Source organism: Toxotes jaculatrix, chromosome 4 (assembly GCF_017976425.1).
Source record: "Toxotes jaculatrix isolate fToxJac2 chromosome 4, fToxJac2.pri, whole genome shotgun sequence".
NCBI classification, from domain to species: Eukaryota; Metazoa; Chordata; class Actinopteri; family Toxotidae; genus Toxotes; species Toxotes jaculatrix.
In genome coordinates this window covers 29810584-29832767 of record NC_054397.1, presented here as the reverse complement: position 1 = coordinate 29832767, position 22184 = coordinate 29810584, and the positions used below count along the sequence as shown (strand labels likewise).

At 41.4% G+C, this 22184-nt stretch overlaps 1 protein-coding gene across 1 annotated transcript in view; it reads right to left on the bottom strand.

The window, feature by feature from the left end:
* The window catches only part of LOC121180655 (teneurin-3-like), a 212901-nt gene extending 191518 nt beyond the window's left edge, over positions 1-21383 (bottom strand). The window contains exons 1-4 of the mRNA XM_041036246.1: positions 21281-21383; positions 16695-16815; positions 16365-16435; positions 13525-13812 (exon numbers count right to left, since the gene is read on the bottom strand). Coding sequence (XP_040892180.1) covers positions 13525-13812; positions 16365-16435; positions 16695-16815; positions 21281-21383 — 583 coding nt within the window. The remainder of the gene's footprint in view (positions 1-13524; positions 13813-16364; positions 16436-16694; positions 16816-21280) is intronic.
* Between the last annotated feature and the right edge of the window lie 801 nt (positions 21384-22184).

Sequence of the window (22184 nt, the reverse complement as noted above, 5' to 3'; positions counted from 1 at the left end):
CAAGATCCTGCCACCTCACTCACCGCACTTCCAGTTTTATTATTATTATTATTCATATTTTTTTTTGATACTTTTGTTTTAATTGGTAAAATATTTAAACTGTTGTTGCATTTGTAGTTTAGTTGGTAGTGTTTGTCTTTGTGTTACTGTGTTTTCTTCAGAAAGGGGCTGATAAGCCATTAAATATGTTTCCTTTCTTTGTGCTCGGTTTGTTGGGTCATTTTTCTGAATTTAGCTCTTTTCAGCTGACGTCGGCCTGAAACTTCTACTGTGAGCTTTGTGAATTTCTTCTTTTTCTGGATGAATAAAACCTTCTTTTTGAAAATGTATCTGTGACTCCTCATAACAGTGCCACGGTTCAGCCATGTTGGCACAGTCTGAGTGTTTCTCCACTGAACCACACAGCGAAGGTTAAAGTTGTTTACCTGAACCGCTAATGAAGCTCTGTAACTCTGTAAAACACATTGCCTTTCATAGGACTTCTTCACAATAAAAGCACTGCACTGGTTCCCCAGTAGAAAGCTTTTAATGTAAAGGTTTGGTTTGCATTACCTGTAACTTAACACAGCTCTGATCCAGCCCATCGGTAAATGCTAAAAAAAAAAGGGTTTATATTTAAAGTATAAACAGGAACAAAGGAGTGAAACTGAACTCCAGTCTCTCATCTGTAGCACGCACACACACACACACACGAGTTTACACACACGCCGAATGACACAGCTGAGGGACAGGGACTGTTGGCGATGGTCGACCCCTGTTACCTTAGCAGGACCACAGCAGGCTGGCTCAGCGTGGCTGTTCCTGCTGTGAGGTTGTAACGGAAACACATGTAATCACGGCCTGGCTCGGCACAGCACAGCTGAGGCAGTGCTACACACAGGAATGGGAAAAACACTGTTAGTGGCACCGACATGAAGGTGGGAAGGAAGGACATAAATAGATAGATTAATAAAGATAAAGATAAATATATCTGTCTGTCTGGATAGAATGAGTTTGTGGAGTATGTGGAGCATATTTCCACATCTCTGACTATGATCTATCAGCCTCACTGAAAGGCCACTTCTTTTTTTTTGGTCTACATTTATTTACTTGTTTACACGACGCTGTCCCGTGCTGTTGCTGCATGTTACGATAAAGCTATACAGAAGAGAGTCAGCGAGAGAAACGGAACAATACTAAGTGTCGTTTTAAGCTGGCTGCTCCGAGAGACAGACAGACTGGCCTACCCACTCAACAGGCCTGCATACACACATACACAGACACTTTCACACACACACACATATTCAGCTAAACAGCCTTTGTTAGTGTCATAATCACATTTAGAAGAAGCCATATGACACTAGAAATAGCTGCCAAGGACAGACAAGGCGATATGGGAGTGTGAGTTTGTATGCAACTAAGAGAGATGAAAATAAGGATGAAACCGAGGCTGTGTGTGTGTGTGTGTGTGCATGGATATGTGAAGTTCCTCAGTAAAATCACCCATATGCTGAGGTCAGCCACACTATCACTAGCTTTCCAGACACTTTCGGGCAGGCTAGCGCGTCTGCGTGTGAGTGTGTATGTGTGAGAAACAGAGGGAGGTAGGGTGAGACGTTAGTAGATGAGTAGTGGAAAATCATGAATTCTTTATGTAATTAATGCACCACATTCAAGTCACCTCTTCCTAATTTAAGAAAATCTTTTGATGCGTTAGTTCCAAACGCTGCTTTGCTTCCCCACCAGGTGTTAAAGGGATGAGTTGGATGTCAGTAAAGGACAGTGATGTGAGCTGGCTGTGCTCTGCAGCCTCTGTCATTTCAGGCCGGTAAAAGCTTAATCTCTAAATCGATTACGCTGGAAGAAAAAAGGCCACTAATAAACATGCACACCTGTCCTTCCTTTATAATAAACACTTTAATTTCCAGTTCCCTCTGCAGGGTATTTAATTATCTCTGTTAGCTAAGGCACACTTGATGTTCCGCCGTGGTACAGAAACTGCTGACGAATCACAATTGCTCCAAATGATGAGCTCCTTCATGGTGATGGTGAGGGATTGAATCTTTGCGGTCACAAGGAAAGCACTTACTATAAGGCCAAAACATGATCTTAGTACTGTCATAATGATGACAGAGAGAGGACAGAGAGTGGGAAGGACTGAATGGACTGAGACAGAGAAGGGCAGATACAGACCGAGCAGTCCTCCAACATAAATGACTGTATATGTTGCTTGTCCTCTACCCTTGGACATGTCCCATAGGATCATACGAGTAGCAAGCATACCAGACTTTTTTCATCACGGCAATGACAATATGTCACATAGGAGGACACCCACAGCAGGTATATTGGGCCTTTGTCATCATGGTAATAATAATATGACCTGTAGCAGCATACAAGAGGCAGGAATACCTGACCTTCATCGTAAAGCTGCAAAAATAGTTGGCTAGATTTAAGGTTGGAGAACCTTTGTCGTTATGGTTACAATAATAAACACGTACGTAAGGTTGAGGAACAATCCTAGCGCAGACTTTGTTGACCTGTAAACCACGTCACCTAAATTCCTCATCTGCTCGTGTCACAATCACTACGGCCACTAGAGGTCACCTAACAATAAAACGCAACTCTGGGTCGTAATGAGCCGCTGGCGCAGGCGACCTCAGACGGAGAGAGAGAGAAGGGGAGAAGGTAAGAGAGAGCGGGCGAGTGGTAATGTCTTAATGATGTAGTGGCTGTCAGAGCATTTGCTTCAGAGGGCAAATGATCCTGTAAGACCAGCACAGCTATTGATCCAGCTATTACACAGCTCAACATACTAATGATTGTGTGTGTCTGTGTGTGTGTGAGAGAGAGATGGAATAACAATGTATAACAAAAAACAGGTAGTTTGCTGTGTTGTCTATAAAAAAAAGGGGAGAAAGAAGGGAGGGGGGTATGAAAGAGCAAAAGTGTACGCAGGTGTGTAGACTTACGGGTCCGTGTGTGTGTGTGTGTTCTGACATGACACTTCATCAATTCTCCCATTACAGTTTGACAGATATGAAACCCAATCTGAACCTGATCTGCTTGATAGCTGATCTCAGTTCTCACCTTGAATACACTCAATACCACCCAACCCCCCCCCACACACACACACGCACTCACACACACACACGCCAATATGCGTACACATGCAAACCCCCCCACCACAGAATATCAGAACTCACCGAGCTGTAATGCATATTCACAGGAAGAAAGCATCCCACCTTTTCCCTTTCACCAAACTGGAGATGTCTACGATCTCTGATTCAATTACATTATTGTCATGTTATCACAAGCTAAACCTTTGCACACCAGACCCAAAAAAATAAGACAAACACAACTGTCTTTTCAGACAATCTTAAAAATATATGACTTTCTAGTAGTTACAGCCGTCACGAATCAGCAAGCCGTACTTTAATTTTTCGGTTATATAATCATCTTAGAGTGTAAATTGTGTAAAAAAAAAAATGCTGATAGCTTTGCTAAGTTTGTAATTTTTTTAACGATTTCTAAATGATCTGCTCAATGATCCTGAATGAGAATGTCATTACCCAGTAATAATAGCAGGTACTTTCATTTAGGGTTGCTCCTGTGTTTTTTTTCTTTTTTGTGTGTGTGTTGGATTTCCTGTTGACTGACGAATCGGTTAATCGGCTTATGCTTTTAGCATTCGTCCACACTTGGACAGTCAAGAGCTCTGAGTGCCACTATACATCTAAAAATACCACAAGTGATGTGCTGCATGTCACACAGAGAGTGAGTATTATACACTCACCCAGCACTTTATCAGAAGCATCATGCTAATACTGGAAAGAACTCTCAAAACAACCTCAGTTCTTCGTAACATGGATTTGACAAGATGTTGGAAGCCTTCCTCTGAGCTTCTGCTCCATGTTGACATGATTCATCACATCATCCAAGCTGCCAATCTCCTGTTCTACTACATCCCAAAGGTGGTCTACTGGATTCAGGGCTGGAGACTGGGGAGGCCACTGAAGTTCACTGAACTCACTGTCATGTTCATGAAACCAGTCTGAGACGACTTTAGCTTCGTGACATGGAGCATTATGCTGCTGGAAGTAGCCATTAGAAGATGGTGAACTGTGGCCATGAAGGGATGAACATGGTCAGCAACAATACTCAGACAGACTGTGACATTCAGACCATGACTGATTGGTATTAAGGCCCAAAGTGAACCAAGAAAACATTCCCCACACCATCACACCACCACCACCAGCCTGGACTGTTGACACAGGGCAGGTTGGGTCCATGGATTCATGCTGTTGACTCCAAACTCTGACCCCACCATCTGCAGCCTCAGCAGTAATCCAGATCCATCAGACCAGGCTACGTTTTTCCAGTCTTCATCTGTCCAGTTTTGGTGAGTCTGTGTCCACTGCAGCCTCAGATCTCTGTTCTTGGCTGACAGGACTGGGACCTGACGTGGTCTCTGCTGTTGTAGTCCATCCTCCTCCAACAACAGGTTGAATGTGTTGTCCATCCTGAGAAGCTTCTCCTTTCACCACAGCAGTAAAGTCTGACCTCTGACCTCTCTCATCAACAAGGTGTTGCTCAATTCTGAGTTAAACTCTAGAGACTGTTGTGTGTGAAAATCTCAAGAGATCAGCAGTTTCACAAACACTCAAGCCAACATGTCACAGTCATGTATTGTACCGTGGTGCCCTGTGAGTGTCCTCTTTCAGACCGGATTCAGTTTTCTCTGGACACAGCACTCACTCAATACTTTAAGGGACACTTTTGAATTTCACACTTAAGTTTCAGTCTTCCAAGTTTAGTGAGGACTGAATGTCCCACCAGTGTCCAAATCAACTCTACTGAGAGACTAGCGTGAGAGTTTCCCGGTGGGGACGGCGTGCCAAAACGAAAATTTAAACGAAAATCTCGACATGTTCGACCATCACTGAAAAGCCAGCCGACGTTAAAAAAAATTCCAGCTATTTGGAATTCAGCATGTTCTCTGCATCGAAGAGATAAAGTACTTCTAGTTTGGGCCAAAACACAAACACTCACACACAAAAACGCAGCTAAACTGAGTTACTGTAGCCTGTGAGGTTTGTGCAGAGCTGCAGTGAAAGCTTCGCCTGTCACCACAAGTAAAAAGGCCATCATCTATCAGGTCCCAAGACTCAGTGAAACCGAGAAACATTGTTGTAGAATTTATTAGGCTGAGCACTCCCTCTGTCTCCCCCCACCCCCCTCCCTCTCTCTCTCTCTCTCTCCCTCCATGCCTTTCTGTCTATCTGCCCCGCTCGCTCCTTCTCCCTGGCTCTGCACTTCTGGTAATGGATTCTGCCTAAATGGATTCTGAGAAACACAAGTGAGGAGAGGAAGAAGAGAGGAGGCGAGGTGAGGGAAGGAGGCTGGGAGACTTGTTGCTTGTGGCCATGATATAGATGCATCTGATCAGAGTAATAACTAATAACTTAGTTATTAACTAATAACTTTTACAGTTACTCTAAGTAGATTTCCAGGGGTGTGAAATGGTTAAATCATTACAGTGTAGAGTGTAACAGTCTGTCTGTTTTTACTTTATCACAAATGTTAAAATGCTATTATCAGAGTCGTCTAAATGGATGGATGGAACAGTAGCAATTACCGTATATTAACTGTATTTTAACAGCAAGCAACAAAGATGAAAAAGGAGAGGAGAGAAGGAGGGAGGATGAAAAGAGAGAAAATGAGTGGAGGAGAGGGAGGAGGGCTATGCTGTATGGTTAATGATTTAATGTTAGCCACTTGATGGAATGAAGTGTCTTCATTAGTGGCGCCAAAGTTAAACCCTCTAGTCAGTTAGTCTGTTATTCATTGATTTCTCTGGTCAGCACCAGATTGCTATTGAATATGACTGGCACCAGGGCTTTGTGCGAGTGTGTGTGTGTGTGTGTGTGTGTGTGTGCGTGTGTGTGTGAGTGAGAGAGAGAGAGAGGGGCGTGCATCTTGTGAACTCAAGTACATTTCAGTGGCTGGTGGAAAACTTATTTTTCTGCAGACACGTGACCTCTTCCACTGGCACAAGAGAGAACTACACACAATACACATTATCAACTTGTTCTTGGAAGAGTGTGAAAGATGAGCCTGAAATACATCTGCAGTTAGTAACTGCAGTCTTTGTGTAACAAACACACTCACTGCTGCTCTCCACGCCTTCTCGCTGGGAGAGAAGAAGGGAGGTGATACATTATTTATTCCTGAAGGCTGTTTTGTATTAAACATACAGAAGCCGCTGAGCAAAAAAACACAAGCAGCAGTAATATCTATGTATCAGCTTGTGCAGCGTGGATGACAGAAAATGCATCTCAGTCCATGTGAATGCATAATCTCTCTGTTCTTACATATGCACCTCTGTTATTGCAGTGATCTGTCTTCTGGAACAGTCACATCTGTTGTCTCCTCCTCTACCGTGATGTGTGCACATGTGCATTTGGAGACGTCTGCCGGTGTGTGTGTGTGTGTGTGTGTCTGTGTGTGTGTTGTAAAGGATGATCATCTAATATATGAAGTTCTTTGCACAAAAGCATGAGTAAATAAGTCGTGAGCATATGAACACTGTGTTAGGGCCACCTGATGTATAGTTTAATAAGCTCGCAATATAAATATTTTAAGGTCTACTTATTATTCTCAAAAACAGTGCATAGAATTTGTAGGCACAAGCGCACACACACATACACACACTCATGCGTACACACACAGACGCACACACACACACAAAGAAGAACATTCCTGTGGAAATATAGTGGAGTAATCTACCAACAGAAGTCGAATGACCTACAGAAAAAAAAAACCCATAACTATAACAAATATATTCACTGCTTATATATATTCATACATAAGCAGAGTCAAGACTCTGATATCACAGTAACAAATGTGGTATTCACTTCACTGAAGTGGATAATAATAATAATAATAATAATAATAGCCAACAATTGATGTTATATAGTCTTTACTGTATACACTGTGTAATAATGCAACAAACACAAAAATGTTTTCTGAAACAAAGATCTAGTCTTGCAGCTGCTGTGTTGAGTGGATATTTATCTGCTTTTTAATTACATCCATTAGTTTTTAATTAGATCCATTCACACATCAGACTGTGTGAGCCATGAGTCACAAACTGGCCAGTGGTAATTTGGTTCTGTGTAAATCTGTGGAGCAATTAGCATTAAAGGGTGAGTAACGGGGCGGGGGGGGTGGGGGTGGGTTAAATAAATACATAAAAAAATATTTATATACATATATGTCTTCACTGTCATCCTGTCCCTTTTAGGTTTTTCCATTATGAGGCTGGAGTCATGAGTCACGTCGTCAGTTGCTCAGTGAGAAATGCAAGTGTTTTTCCACTGCACTGCACAGCGAGGTGAAGCTGTTCACCTGCGGCTAACCAACGGCTAATGACGAATTTGGGGATACGCACATTGCACTTCCTGTAATTTCTTCACAATAAAAGTGGGCCAACACAGGGTATTTAACTTCACGCTGTAACCCATCAAACATTGATGTGCTTCCTCCTTTAATGACAGAAGCAGAGACAGAGCTTAACTTCAACCGATCGACAGCAAATAAATACTAAATGTAAATACAACAATCAAATATGTCAGGAACAGACAGAAATATTAGCATTTTTACCTTTTACACTTTAGATGTTAGCATTATCCTGAATAAGAGAATGATGATTCAGATACACAACTAAGTTCAGCTCATGGAGCCCGGGTGACCATTTGGAATACAATAACCAATACAGGAACAGAATATTTCATTGCTGCTTTGTAGTTCAAATCATGCCACTGACAAAGCCTCACAGAGCCCATCAGCCGTGGCCATTGTTCATCCCTTTTCAGAGCTCTGATGATTTCTAAAGATCCTGCCAACTTGTGTCCAGTGATTGCTTAATAATAACAGTACTTAGAAAAGAGAGAATCACTCTAATACCCTGTCTCTTAGTGTCCAGAGGCCACTATTCCCCACTTAGAAATGATAAAAGGAAAGCAGTGAAATCAAAAAAAAAAAAAAAGAGAAGAGGAGGAAAGGAGAGACAGAGACAGAGAGAGACAGGACACAGTGAGTCCCACACAGTCAGAAATATTATGACTGACTTCATTTCTGAAAAAAAAAAAAAAAATAATCCAACAGTTAATCTGAACACTTCTCACAAAGCTCTCTATTTATGTTGTTTCAGAGTAATTCAGCAGTAAAACACAAGTGTTGCACTTTCAACAGAAACTGACAACAATTCTGAATGTAAAAATAATTACAGGCCCCATAATCTGTTATAGTTTGGTATTGTGCTGCATGAATGGAACTGATTTTGCCACCTTGTGCTTTGGCAATGAATCGCCTCCCTGCACCTTTCACATAATGCAGCCACCCAACTGAACGGAACCAAACCCAGTTTCACTGAAAGAGTGAGAGCGATCCACCCATCACGGTCTGTTTTATGTCCCTGTCTGCCTGTCTCCATCCGTCTGCTTTCCTGTGTGTCTCTGTCAGTTGAAGCAGCCATATTAGTGGCTGTGGATGCCATTTTCCATTTGCTTTATAAATGACAATTTACCAGGTTAGCAACAACTTGTTTTAAAGTTTAACCAAGCCTGCATGTACCCCACAACGGCTTGTATTACACTACATGGCCAAGAGTATGTGGACAATTAAACATTAAAACAGAATGTGATTGTTAAACATCCCGAAATGATGTAGCATGCAGTTATAACAGTCTCCACTCTGCTGCCGAGACCTTCCACAGTTCTTCCAGTTCTGGAAGTTAGTGCAATAGCGGAGTGTTTCTAAACTATTTCAGAGTTTGAAGTTTATCATCACGTTGAAGCTGAAATTTGTAGAACTTTGAGTTTTGGGTCATTTTTGCATCAAACTGATTTCAAAGACAAAAACATACTGACTGTTTTTGGCGATTTCAGCTTGCATCTTTCCCACAGCAGAGGGCACACAGGCCTGTGGGTGCTGTAGTATTCTGTGTTCAGGGACATGGTACATGAAGCCACCTGAAGAAGATCTGTATTTCTCTGGGCTCTGATAAATGACATATCTACAATCCCTGCACAGTGCACAGTGTGAAGTTAATCCAGAAACACACTTCCCTCTGCGTTCCTCAGATACTATGGGAAAATAGTTCGTCTGAAGTGACTTATAGAATAAATCCAGGACTTTCTCTTGATATTTACATGATTTTCTCTTCTATTTTCTAGTTTCTCTGGTTCACTGGATACATGTGTTAATTTCATATATAAAGTCACAGCACTAAGTCTGAGGTTTGTGAGCCTCTTTGAGTATTATGGCTGTGTGTGTGTGTGTGTGTATGTCTATATAACAGCTAAGGTTATAGTGTTAAGCAGCTTAGTGATGCCAAATGGATTAAGTGTTTTGTTGACACATAGTAAAGTAATCTGGTTAGCAAAGACAAGATACACACCTCTTCCTCTCTATCTGGCCCTCTGCTTCCATCCCTCCTTTTCACCCTTTCCTTTTTTTTTTCCATTTCCGTTACATCGTGTCTTTCTCTGCTCTCTTCACATACCGTAAACACACACACACACACACACACGTGCGCGGACACACACACACGCACAGACTTAAAGGGATCAGACAGAGGAGGTCAGCTGACATCATTTAAGTTCATTACGTAACTGTATCATCGAATCTATCAAAAAATGATGAAGAGATGTAAATGATGTCGCCCTCGGTGTGTAGCAGGACATTTTTTTAATGAAAGACACACCTGCATCAGTGTGTTGACAACACAACATGTAAATGTATCTTCCTTTTTTTTTTTCAGTCCCTGTAGCTGAGGTCACCAATATCAAGTAACCAGGCGAGCAGCAGCTGGACACCCGTGGGTCCAGACGCCACAAAAGAGTTTATGTTTGCCAGTGTGTGTGTGTGCGAATGTTTTGTGTGTGTGTGTGTATGTGTGTGTCCACTGGGGAGCCAGCCAGACGTCTCTGGTCTAATATTTCCTCTCAGGAGAACAAACAATGCAGAGAGGTTTCTCTCTCTTCCCCCGCTTCTGCCTTCATCCTCGACTCTCCCCACTCCTCTTCAGAATGACTAAACCTCCCCTGAATTGCTTTGTGTTTACGTCTCTTTCCTCTCTGATCTTTTCTTCTCCTCTTCCCTTTTCTCTCCCTCCCTGTTATCTGTTCTTTCTCTCAGTCTCTCTCTCTTCTGTGATAGAATCAGAGAAGTTTAGGTGTCTCAGCAGAGGAAATGTATCGACTGCTGTTTACAGTATAATAACACGACTATCAGCTCCTACACAGCCCTGTCTCCCAGAGATTACGCGCCTTCTGTAACTATGACCGCACTACATTACATTTTCTCTGAACATAATGAGCAAATGATGTTAATTTATGTGTTTGGCAAGCTGCAAATATACTGAATGTTCACAGACAAGGTATGCTTACAGTACAAATGTGATCCAGAAAAAGTTCACACACTGTGTTTACTGACATTTAACAAATACCACAATCCTCCTCTAATCTCACCTTTTGTGCTTCTGTTGCCTAAACCTAACCACAGACTTGGACTCTGGCTGTGAGCCATGCTCTCTGGTGCGACAGTCAAGCGCTTCACACTCCTCCAATCCATGCAGATAAAACTCCCTTTACAAAAATGTACAGCTTCATTCATTCAAAGGCCCCCTTGCTCTCTGAATGTAAGCCAGGCAGCGACTGCCTTTCCTACAAAAGGTGTTTGCTGTTGCAGTTTCGTTGTATGTAAACATAATCTCTGGGAGACGGGGTTGTGAAGGTGAGGTGGCTGCTGCAGCATCTCCCCACATTTAGATGGATGTTTAAAAAAAAAAAAAGCAGATGTGTGGGGGAGTAAAGAGACACTATAGATACCAGAAAGAATAAATGTCTGTGCCGAGTGGTGCCTCGTCACTCGGCATGAAACTGCAAACAACGCGGCTTTAAATGTAAATAACACAACAACAAAAAAAATCCTGTCTGAAGCCTGACGAGACTCTGAAGGAATGCCGTACGTTGTGCTGTATTTCCAGGGCTTGTGCTTGACCACTGACATTCTGCCCTACAAACTACACTCTGACCGTTCCCATGCCATCAAGGAGCACCGCCTTGAAACTGTTTGTTTTTTTAGAGACACCCCAGGAACCAAAGCTGGAACCAGATTTTTTTTTTTTACAGTCAAAGGTTCCTGGGTTCATAGTGACACAGTGATAAAGGGCCAGATATCAGCTCTGTTCTGACTGAGTGATGACAGGTTTCTCATCTTCATCAGAGTTCATCATCACCCCAGTAACGACCAGTCTAATAACTGTATAATAAGTACCATGGAAAATGAACACTACCGATAGGACGGCAAGCTCCAAAGCCACAAGCAGCAACGTGTTTGAACCCTTTCATCTTACACACAGACTAACAAATGAGAGCAAGCATGGATGCTGACTTCTTGCAAGACTTTTATAAATGAGCCCCACACACACACACACACACAGCTGCATTTTAAAGAGTCAATTAGCCTTTGAAAACTTGACGACTACTCACTTTTAGAGATGGGAAGTGTATCCTCCAGAGCACTAACATCCACAGCATAATGCCATTTAATAAATACATTATCAAACTTAATATAGGAAATACAGTGACTCAGCACTTTATCTCCCGCTTAATTACAGCATCACATCTCCTAATGAAAATCCGCTGTGTCTGTTTGTCCAGCTTATTGAAAATATTGTGCGTTTATGTGTGTCAGTGTAAGTGTAATAAACAGGTCCTTCATTAACAGTGCACACACACATACACACTCACAAAACACAAAAAACTACTTCACAAAGCTAGTTGCAAATATGCATTTTTATATTTTATACTATAAAATTAAAAGTGCTCACTGACCCCAAAAAATTGGCTACAACATGCTCACACAAAGGACAAAAAAATAATCTGAAAAATTCAATAATAAGCTAGTTAGTTAAACTAACTAGCGGGGTTGATTTGCGTAAGGTTTTAATGCTGGATGACTTAATTCAAATCATGAATTAAAAGAATTGTCAGGACTTTTTTAGCGTGTTGTTGTCCCTGTGCACCCATCTACTGTACCAACCTCCTACCACACCATTTCTCAGTTCCCACCGCCACCACCACCCCAGATGACACTGGGTGGAGGTCTACCATTACAGTAAATATCAATGTGAGAGATCTCCTATTTCATTCTAAGTCTGGAATTATTAGTATTATTATTATATTTTTCTTTTTCCTTTTGGCTCTTTCGTTTATTTTGGTGATTTAAATAAACGTGTCTTTAGGCAAATTTAAGTCATAATGAGGTAATGTAACAGCTTAATGTTTATGTTTTTGGTAATGTAGTGACTTTTGACTTTATTTAGTCTGCTCATTGACTAATGAAATGTATTGCATCTACTATATAATAATAATTGCGTGTGTGTATGTGTGAGGTAAAGAGGATGAGGGGTGCTACAGAAAGGCAGCTGGATTTTCTCAAGGTCCATGAAGACGTTTCATTTCACTTCATTCAAAAGGCTCCTTTACTTTTTCGCCCCACCTTTGCTCGAAGTTCTGGAGAACTTTGAACAATTATACATTTTTTTTGTTTGTAATTATTATTATTATTATTACAAACAGAAAAAAATTGTATAATTGTTCAAACGTTCCCCAGTTCAAACAGTTACTGTAGTTGATGTCACAAGAAAATTCAGCAAAGTTGGGACGAAAAAGTAAAGGAGCCTTTTGAATGAGAAGTGAAGTGAAACGTCTTCATGGAGCTTGAAAAAATCCAGCTGCCTTTCTGTAGCACACCTCATCCTCTTTACCTCACACAGACACACACACACGCACATATACCACAGCCAGAAGAGTCACAGCGGCTGATTTTTCCTTTTTTGGGAAAAAAAACAAAAAAAAAACAGAACTGTAGGTGAAGATTTATTTGTGATTGTACCACAGAAAATGTTGAAGTGTCTGATTAAATAAAGGAGAAGATGCTGAGACTCATCTTGTCTGTGCTGAGACGGTGGAACCACACACTCCTTAAAGAGTCAGAAAGGTCAAAAGCTGCCATTTTATTTTCATGGTGTATCATTTTTAAAATTTGATTAAGAGTTAAATCTCAATATTAAATGGTTTCAAAAATATTATTGTCTTAGAACTTGCTGTATCTTCTCAGTGTGAGGACGGGCCGTGGGAGTGTCTAAGGCATCATCTATAAGTGTGTACGCTCAGAGAGAAACTAAACTTGAGAAATGTGAGAGTATTCAGACGTCCAGCTAGGCACTAGAGCTGGCTGGATATAGGATGTACCAAATGTACCTATCAAAATGAACACAATACACAATGGTACATGCAAGACTGCAAAGTAGAAATTGATAAAGTAAGTGGTGTGTAAAGTGAGTAAACCTCGAAGTGTGTCTAGTCAATAACGTCGTAATCTGCTCCTTGAAATTTAAGAAAGACAAAACTTTAAAAATAACATCTATTAGTTTTTGAGCACAGAGAAAACAAAGAGTTAGGGTGATGTCCTTACCATTATCACTGTCTGACTTGTTTTCATGCTCGGTGTCAGTCAGAGTCAGCACTGAGTTGGACCGGCTGGACAGGCAGGAACTCCTCCCGGATGATTTCCCCAGACCGCCGCGCCCCCACAGCCGCATGGCGTGCTCTGGCGACATCACAGCCTGATTATCGGTATCCAGGTCCTGGGAAGTGCCGACGGAGAAGCCGTGGTGGGGAAGGCCCATCTCAGAGCAGAACGCCAGGCCACGACGTGACGGCGGCTCGCAGATCCCCAGCTGACGAAGACTGAAATGTTGACCTGAAACAGAAACAGCGTATGGAATTCTCTGAATTTGAACATGTTATTATACATATGAGTGACACTGTACAAGTGCATGTTTCATTTCATTTCATGTTAATTACTGCTTATAGATTTTTTAATTCATCTTTAGTGTTGAATTCAGGTTTTACACCAAACTCATAATAAGAGAAAAATCTGAAATTTAATAGATAAATTCCTTTATAGTTTCCTTCAAATCAGGCTTGTGGTAATTTCCCAAAGGAGAATAAAAAACATAAGTGAAAACTTCACCTTAAATTTAAAAAATATATATACATATTCATATGTGTAATCACCTCATATAGTAAAGCTTTGGAAAGAGCTGAAGAAATATATGTTCAACTTAAAATTATTGATGAAAATTAAATAAAAAAAAACAAACAAACAATGGTTATATTCATATTCTATTTTATTCAGAAAATAGTTAAGAAGTGACTTCGCCTTGACTAAAAATTTGTGAACCAAAGATTTTCAGTTTACAGTTTTATCAAACAGACACAAGATGGAACCAGAGAATTTTTGGCATTTTTGCTTGATTAATTTTCTGCCGATGTTCTAATTGATTGATTAACTAAACGCGTCACACCTCACTGAGCCCGTATAAAGGCCTCACCATCCCAGACAGCCCTGCTGGTGTTTAACGAAGACATTTGCCAAATATTCTTAGGAGAGGAAAACACAGAGTGACAGCAGCTGACAGAGAGGCCTGACTGGAAAACCACAAATATTATTTCCCTGCAAAATACAAATCAAACCATGGAAAAGAGAAGGAGAAACCCAGACAGCAGAAAGCAGACAGAGAAGGTGAATACTTATTGACCGGATCCCTGAAATCCCACTTAATCATTACAGGAGAGGACACAGATTACAAGAGCTGTAAGCCTGGAGACCGTTAAGACATAAACTGAGACGGATGTCCTTCTCTGATATCATGAATTTAATCACTTGTGCAAAAAGAGAAGAGATTCAGACATTAAATAACATGATAACTAACTAATAACATAATAATTAAGTAAATGAAGGATTCAACTTTCAGAAATATATGTAATATGCTATTCCTCAGCATTTTCATAACACAGCTATCTCAGACTTTGTCTCTCAGACTTGATTATTGTATGGTTTCTAAACTATGCCATGTTCTACCCTCACGATTAGACTCAGGCTGCTTAATGACACTTACATGTTCACACATCCATGACCATGTAAATGACTCTCTTGATCTATATGCTCACACATAGAAGATGGAACTTAACAATTAATAATAGTACGAAAAAAAATGAAAAAGAATTTTCAAAATGCCAGTGTTTACCATATTATTGTGCCTGTTGAGAAATGTAGAGTGAAAGAATAATGCAAATGCATCTGTTTAAAACAGATGGAAAAATGAGATGTTTTCAAACACCAGAAATTTTACTTGTTGCTTGTTCATGCATCATACACTCACTATATAACAATATAATTATTGGCGGTGGAAATGTAGGCCTTTTAGTAACTGCACCTAAAGGAATTTTTTTTTTTTTTGGTTAAGAATATACAAAAAAAAAAACAACAGGACCATGCTTAATGTGTGTTTAAAATGAGCTCAAGGTTTTTTATTTCCATTTCTCTGTAATACTTGAAAGCATGCAAACTTGGGAAAGTATTTCATGAGCGGATTTCACGTTCTGAACGTTCATTAAATTGAATAAATCATCAGGAGTAACTTTTTCCACAGCAGCTGGAAATGGGCTGAAATCAGGTTCAAATAACACGTGTGATAATCCGTTAAAATATAAATGAAAAGAAGACAAACAAATTATCTGTAAAATCTCGGCGTGTGTGCCTCTTCATCTTTAATCAGCAAATGAAAAGGGATATTATAAAAGCTTTCTGTAATTAATGGCACAACAAGAGATAACGAGTGCTGCCGTTCAATTAAAAGTTATATTAATTTTAAATTAGCTCCAATTAGGCCAGCAGTGAAAACGAAGGTGATAAGACGATTGAGTAATTATGATTTTTTTATTTCTCAAATATTGACGCCGTGTTAATTGGAACTGGAGAACAATGGATGCAATCTGTGCTCAAGCATTTTTTTTTTCCTTTTAATGTGCTATTTTCACTCTGCTCCCTCGGTTTCTTTCAGACTGGGCTGTGTCACTTTCATTACAGCCTTCATCAGACATCTTTTATGTTGAACATACCTTTAACTTCTCTTTAACAGCTCATCTTGGTTAACCATTAATGTGTTCAGCAAGTTTTATCCACATATAAATTCACAAAGTTGGAAACACATACGTGCACACGTGCTAAATAACAAAACAGCAAAAGATTTAGATTTGGAAGCTGCAAACCAGGATTTAAGTTACATTACATTACAGTGCATTTGTCAATTAATGTCATGTTATTCATACATTAAAGGAAATGAAAATCCATATTCTAGGAGCTAAGCTGTTCAGTTCAACATACACAGTTTCTGAGTGCGCACAGACAATCAAACAGAGGAGGCGAGGGCAGCATGTGTGTCTGTGTATGAGTGACCAGACTCTCACCTTGTCTGTTGTAGTCATCCTGTTCTCGGTGAACCATGTCCTTGTGTCCCTTGGACGTCCCGTACAGTAACCTGTCAACAACAGGACAAAGACAAGGCTGGTCAGCTGCGTTACTGTATTGAAGGACAGCCACTGCTTTTCACTGGATAATCAGAGAGAGCTGCTGCAGCTTAAATTCTATTTGTGTTTTTGTTTGTCTTCTCATGATAATCTCATTTGAAGACATGTTTCAATGTGTAACATATCTATGACACAGGTTTGTATGATTATTATTTACTGAGTTAGACAAACTGGAACATTACAGCGTGTGTGTGTAATCCCAGTTCTGACCTGGTCTGGTCTTGGTGCTGGTCAAAGGCCTTGAGTGTTTCACTGGAAGAGTAGGACTTCTGAGTGGGGACGCAGAGTCCCTGAGAGCCAATAGCACACTCTTCGCTGTCCCCTGATGAACCTGGCATAGACAGACAAATACAAGCAGATAAACACACACACAAACAAACACACACATGCACAAGCCGAGCTGAAGACAGTGTCAGTGGGTCTGACTGGTCAGACAGGTCACCACTGTACTCACTTCCCTCACTCGCGTCTCACTCCCTCACTTACAGCAGATACATGCGGCTTCAGGTCGTCACCGAATGTGACTGACAGAAATAACACAAACCCACAATTAAACTGAGTTTCTTACTGAACAAATGTGAAGGAGTGATGAAAACAGCAGTAAGTATTTTGAATAAAATCACAGCCTAAAGTCAGTCTGTCAGCCTGACGCCCTGTTCAGGATCAGGGTGACATTATAGGACTAATAATAATAATAATGGTGACTGTGAGCCTGCATGGGGCTGACTGTAGCTGGATATTATTTTCTGAATGAACCAAGATGAACTTGTAATGGAAAAGAAGAAAAAGTAAATTAATGATTCAGATTCTCTCTTTTTTTTTAATTTTATGAATAATCACGCACAATGTCACAGCTGCTGCCTGTGCTGCCATTCTTGTATGTAGAGGTATTTTGACTACAGCTTTATTATGGTAACGCTTCTCTGGTATAATCTGATCAGCTGACCAATCAATAACCAGACCTGTCTCCTCTGAGACCCATGTTTAGAGTCTGGATCATCCTTAATGATGGCAGACCTCGATCAATGTCCAGGTCATGGATGAGTGAGGATTTGAGGGAGCACAACTTAACAGAATGGAAAGCACCCCTCGTCTCCTCTGGATGGCTGCGCTTTGCCTTTTCTTCCAGAAAGTCAAAGGGTGGAGCTGAGCCTCAGCAGGCAGTGTTTCACATCCATTCACTCACAGATTTCTCACACACACACACATTTTGCAAACACTACTGACCTGCTCACAGACATGCCTCACTGTATTTCATCAGCCAGGTTGTGACAACTGTTATTACAGCATGGAAAGCATTATATATCTCTCCACCTTTAAAAGAACAACATGCCCCAAAGAGTTCAATGACTTTGGACTTGTGGCCCTAGGTTCTGTCTTAATGGGGTCTTTAAAGGGGAATCATCTCTCAGTAAGTCTCACAGTCAGTGCAGGAAAGACCGTAGACACTGATCATGTCCAGATGTGGAGCCCTGCAGGTACGTGCCTCTGCTCCTGCTATAAACTAAAAGCCGTGCGGCCCCTCGTATAACCCCGTCGACCAAATGTCTGACAAGAAGGTACTGATCGACGATGAGGAGTCGCACATTTATTTGGAAAATGTCCGTGATTGTTTGACTGGCTGCAGAATGATTCTCTCCATCCCACTGTCCCAAGTGCTGTGATGCCCACAGAGCCAATATTCTATGGCCCTTGGGGATATGTTCCAGAGTTGTAGGTTTGCTCTATGGAGGGCTGCTTTCTCAGCAGCTGGACTAAGTACAGCCTCAGGCCAGCAAGAAAAATCACCCAGGACCTTTCTCATGTACAACACAAAGAATATCAACTACTGCTGCCTGGGAACCCCTGCTCAGTGCTCAGAAGTCGTTTTGTGGCACTATAACTTTCCAAACACATCAACTGACCCCCACCACTGCCACTTCTCACACACAAGAGACAATGACTTTTTTTTAACAGTGCATCTTTACAGAATGACCTGCATGGCACGTCTCTCCTGATCAATGTGTTTTCACTGATTTTCATACAGTCTTCAGTCATTTTTGAAGCTTTCTTGAAGGTTTCATCTCTGTCAGTTCTGACATTTTTACTCAACAAACTAATTAAGGTCATACCAAGCTGTAAAAAAAAAAAAAGTTTTGGGTAGTTATTAGATCACTAATAAGCAGATGGTGGTGTGGGTCAGCTTTTCTTTCCATGGGCAGGTCAAAAGCAGTGAGTCTCATATGTTCCGAGACCGTGGCGATGATCAAAAGAGGCAATGTGAAGCACCGTGACAAGACAGAGCACAAACCTTTTGAGAAAACAAACCCAAAGAAAATACATAAACGAAGAGCCAAGTATGATGGACTCTTAGGGTCCACTGATGTGAATGACAAGGCTCAGCTGTTTATGTAAGCATCTTCAACAGAGTGAAGAAAAAGTTCTGTGAAGACCTGTTACGGGTTAGACCCCTTCAGACCGGCACAAGAGCAGAGGACATCTACCTGTCCATAAAGCAGATGTTGACAAAGAATGGAATAGAGTTGAAACAGGTGGTATCCGTAACCGCAGAGGGAGCGCCTGCTGTGGTGGGGAGAGAGGAAGGAGCTATGACAATCCTGAATTCATCTCTTTCCACTTCATAATTCATCAGTCAGTCCTGTGCAACACCATCAGCATCGCAGGAATTCCTCAGAGAAGCTGATGCAAATGCTGATGACCTTCTGCTGCGCAGCAGTGTCAGATGGCTCAGGAAAGGCAGGGTGTTGGAGCTTTTGGTCCATGCAAAGAGAAATCGCAGCTTTCTTGGCACAGCTGAGGAGCCAGAAGGCAACACCATTTTCTCTCTTTGTAAAAGATGAGAAGAAGAAGGATTTTGTGGTCTTTTTTTTTTTTTTTTTTTTTTTTTTTGGTTGATATCACTTCACACCTGAATGAACGGAATTTAAAGCTTACAGGGCAAGGACAGTTCAGAGTGTGACCTGATGACAGCTGTCCTCCCCTTCCAGGGGAAACTCGAGGTGTTAAAGGGGAGACGGTGCAGGAACAGGTTCAGGGTGAGAGAGAGACATATCTTCTTCTGCTGACTTTGTTCAGAAGTTGACTGTTGAAGTTCAGCAAAGTTTTGACAGCTTCAGCCTTGGACAGCAACTCATATCCCGTTCAGAACCCACTCTTCTCCACAGATATCAGGGGGTTCTCAAAGGTGGTATGCAGCGATGCTGGGCCTCTCTAGATGCAACTGATGTCGATCTCCAAGCTGATGTAGCTTTCCAGGGTTTGAGGACAGTAGCCTTGTACATCTTGACCATGTTCAACTCCACATTCAGCTGCTTTCTCCACTATGAAAATTGTTAAAACCAAATATATTTGGTATTTGATTATAATAAACAAATAAATAAATATTTTTTTCCCCCCATTCATATACTCATTCACTGTGAAAGGTTTGAGATTATATACAGTATTTAAGTTTTGTCTCTGGGGTGTATATCAGGAATATACTGGGCTTTAATTAAAAATGTAAGGATCTGAAATGCTCAATATAATGGGGATTATGAAAAATGACTGTACATAGCCCCACCAAGTGAACTTTCACACGGAAAGTAGAGGGAGACAGTCCTTCTTGCTGGCCAGAAAGGATAGGTCAATGAAAGTTATGATTATCGTTATAGTTGTCTTGTTTTCATTATAAAGGATTATTACTTTATAGAAGCAAGTCTCCCTCATAATCCTGATAATTGTTTGAAAGGCCAGAGTCTACAGCAAGAACAAAGAAAGACAGAAAAAGGAATCAATTCTGAAAAGAACCTGACATAACTTCTTCTTCTTATGTTGCACAGTTGGGTCCTGATGAAGGTCAGTGTGGCAGAGTCATGGATCTGAATGGGTGCAATGGGGGAGAGCCACTGATGTGTTTTAGGACTTCCTTGGCTTTCAACTCATGCTTCCATTGTCTTCTTTTCTTTTTTTTTTTTTTAGACTTTGTAGGAAACATTTACACAGCTTTGGTCTGACCGCCCAGAAGATGCATCCTGACCAACCACAGGGACTGCAGAATTCTGAGGGGAGGGCAGAGTCATTCCTCTGCCATCCATGGACAGCTGAGGCTCTGCTTCTGAAAGCTGTTACGCTTCTGACTGAACATGTTATTCAATGGCATGATGTCGAGCACACTGAGTTTCAAAGTTCTGTAGTGCAGAAACACGTTACCAATGCAGTATTCTCAGTTTGCTGTCTCTCCATGTCTGATGCCAACAGTTACTGTATCTCACTAAAAATATATTGAAACTAAAATTTTAAAAAGAATAAAAAAGTAAAGAAAGATTTAAAAAGAAGATTTGTGTGTGTGCGTGTGTGTGTGTGTGTGTGTGTGTAGACACATGCTTTGGGGGTTCTGGTGTGGTGTTTGTGTCGCTGGGGCATGAACATGTTGTCTTGATTGTCCTCGTCTGCACATTTACACTGAGCCTGCTGCTTTCACGCTGGTTTTCCTGTTTATCTGCTTCACTTCTTTTGTCTGTTATTTTAAGAATCAGAGTTCACGGCGAGATCGGAAGTCGGCGCCAGCTAGTCTCTGTGGGTAACTGGTTATTAGAGGTGAGCTGTGATGGTGAGGTGGTGTTTATCCAAGTTGTGCTTGCCACCTAAGATGAAATGCTAACAGGACATTGCAGGCTGATGGCTCTGCCTTGAAGGCTCAGAGATGGCAGGATCAGCAAGTGGCCGTGCAGGAGGTGAGGGCTTCCTTGATGCTAGTCCTGTGGAGAAGACCCTGTGTGCTCTTGTAACTTGAGAGGACTTCTGAGAAGCTGTCTTACCAGTATACGGTCCCTCCTTGTCCTTGCGGCTCTTGGTGAGTGAGCAGTATGGTCGTCGCTCTTTCACTTCCATAATGCCTCTGGTTGTGCTGGTGGCAAACATAAAGGCATGCTGCTGCACAGCTGCATAGACAGAAAGACGGACAGAGAGAGAGAGAAAGGACAAGGGCAGAGAGAGAGAGAGAGAGAGAGAGAGAGAGTCAGCCAGAGACAGAGGAAGAAGGGATGTTGGACTCCACCTGCAAACACACAGAGACAAAGTCAAAGAATGAGTGATGTAACAACAAGGCCTCATCCAACAGCGGCTGTTACATTTTACACATACATCACCACCGGATGTTAATCAACAGCTACAACTGTGTGTTTACTGTGTGTATAGACACATAAACAAGAGACACAAAATCGCACAAAACACAAAATGATTTCTGACTTTCTTGACAACACCACAGACAAGAAAGGTTACGAAAAAAAGTGTGGAGAGAGTCAGTTTGCAAGAAGAGAGACGAAGAGAGGCCGAGGCGGTCTGAGAGAGAGAGAGGGAAGCAAAGACAGCCAGCATTGGTCAGACAGCTTTATAAGCCATCAACTTAATCTGAGACACTGAGCCTTAAATCCCCTACCTTCTGGACGTACGTGCATGCGTGTGTGTATGTTTGTGTGGTCGGGCGGTGATGCACTTTACTGTCCGGAGTATTTACTTTGTCCAGTCCCTTCTACTCTGTTTTGAACTAAATCTTGTACTGAGGGGAATTAATCTCATCTTGTATAATCTTAACTTTAATAACAGCAGGACGAGGACAAAAGCTGCTCCGGAGCACTAGTGACCCTAATCATTCATTTACCTCATGTTTTTATTTCTAGTCAGAGTAATGTGCCTGTGCTAGGGTACACAGAGGGTTGAACC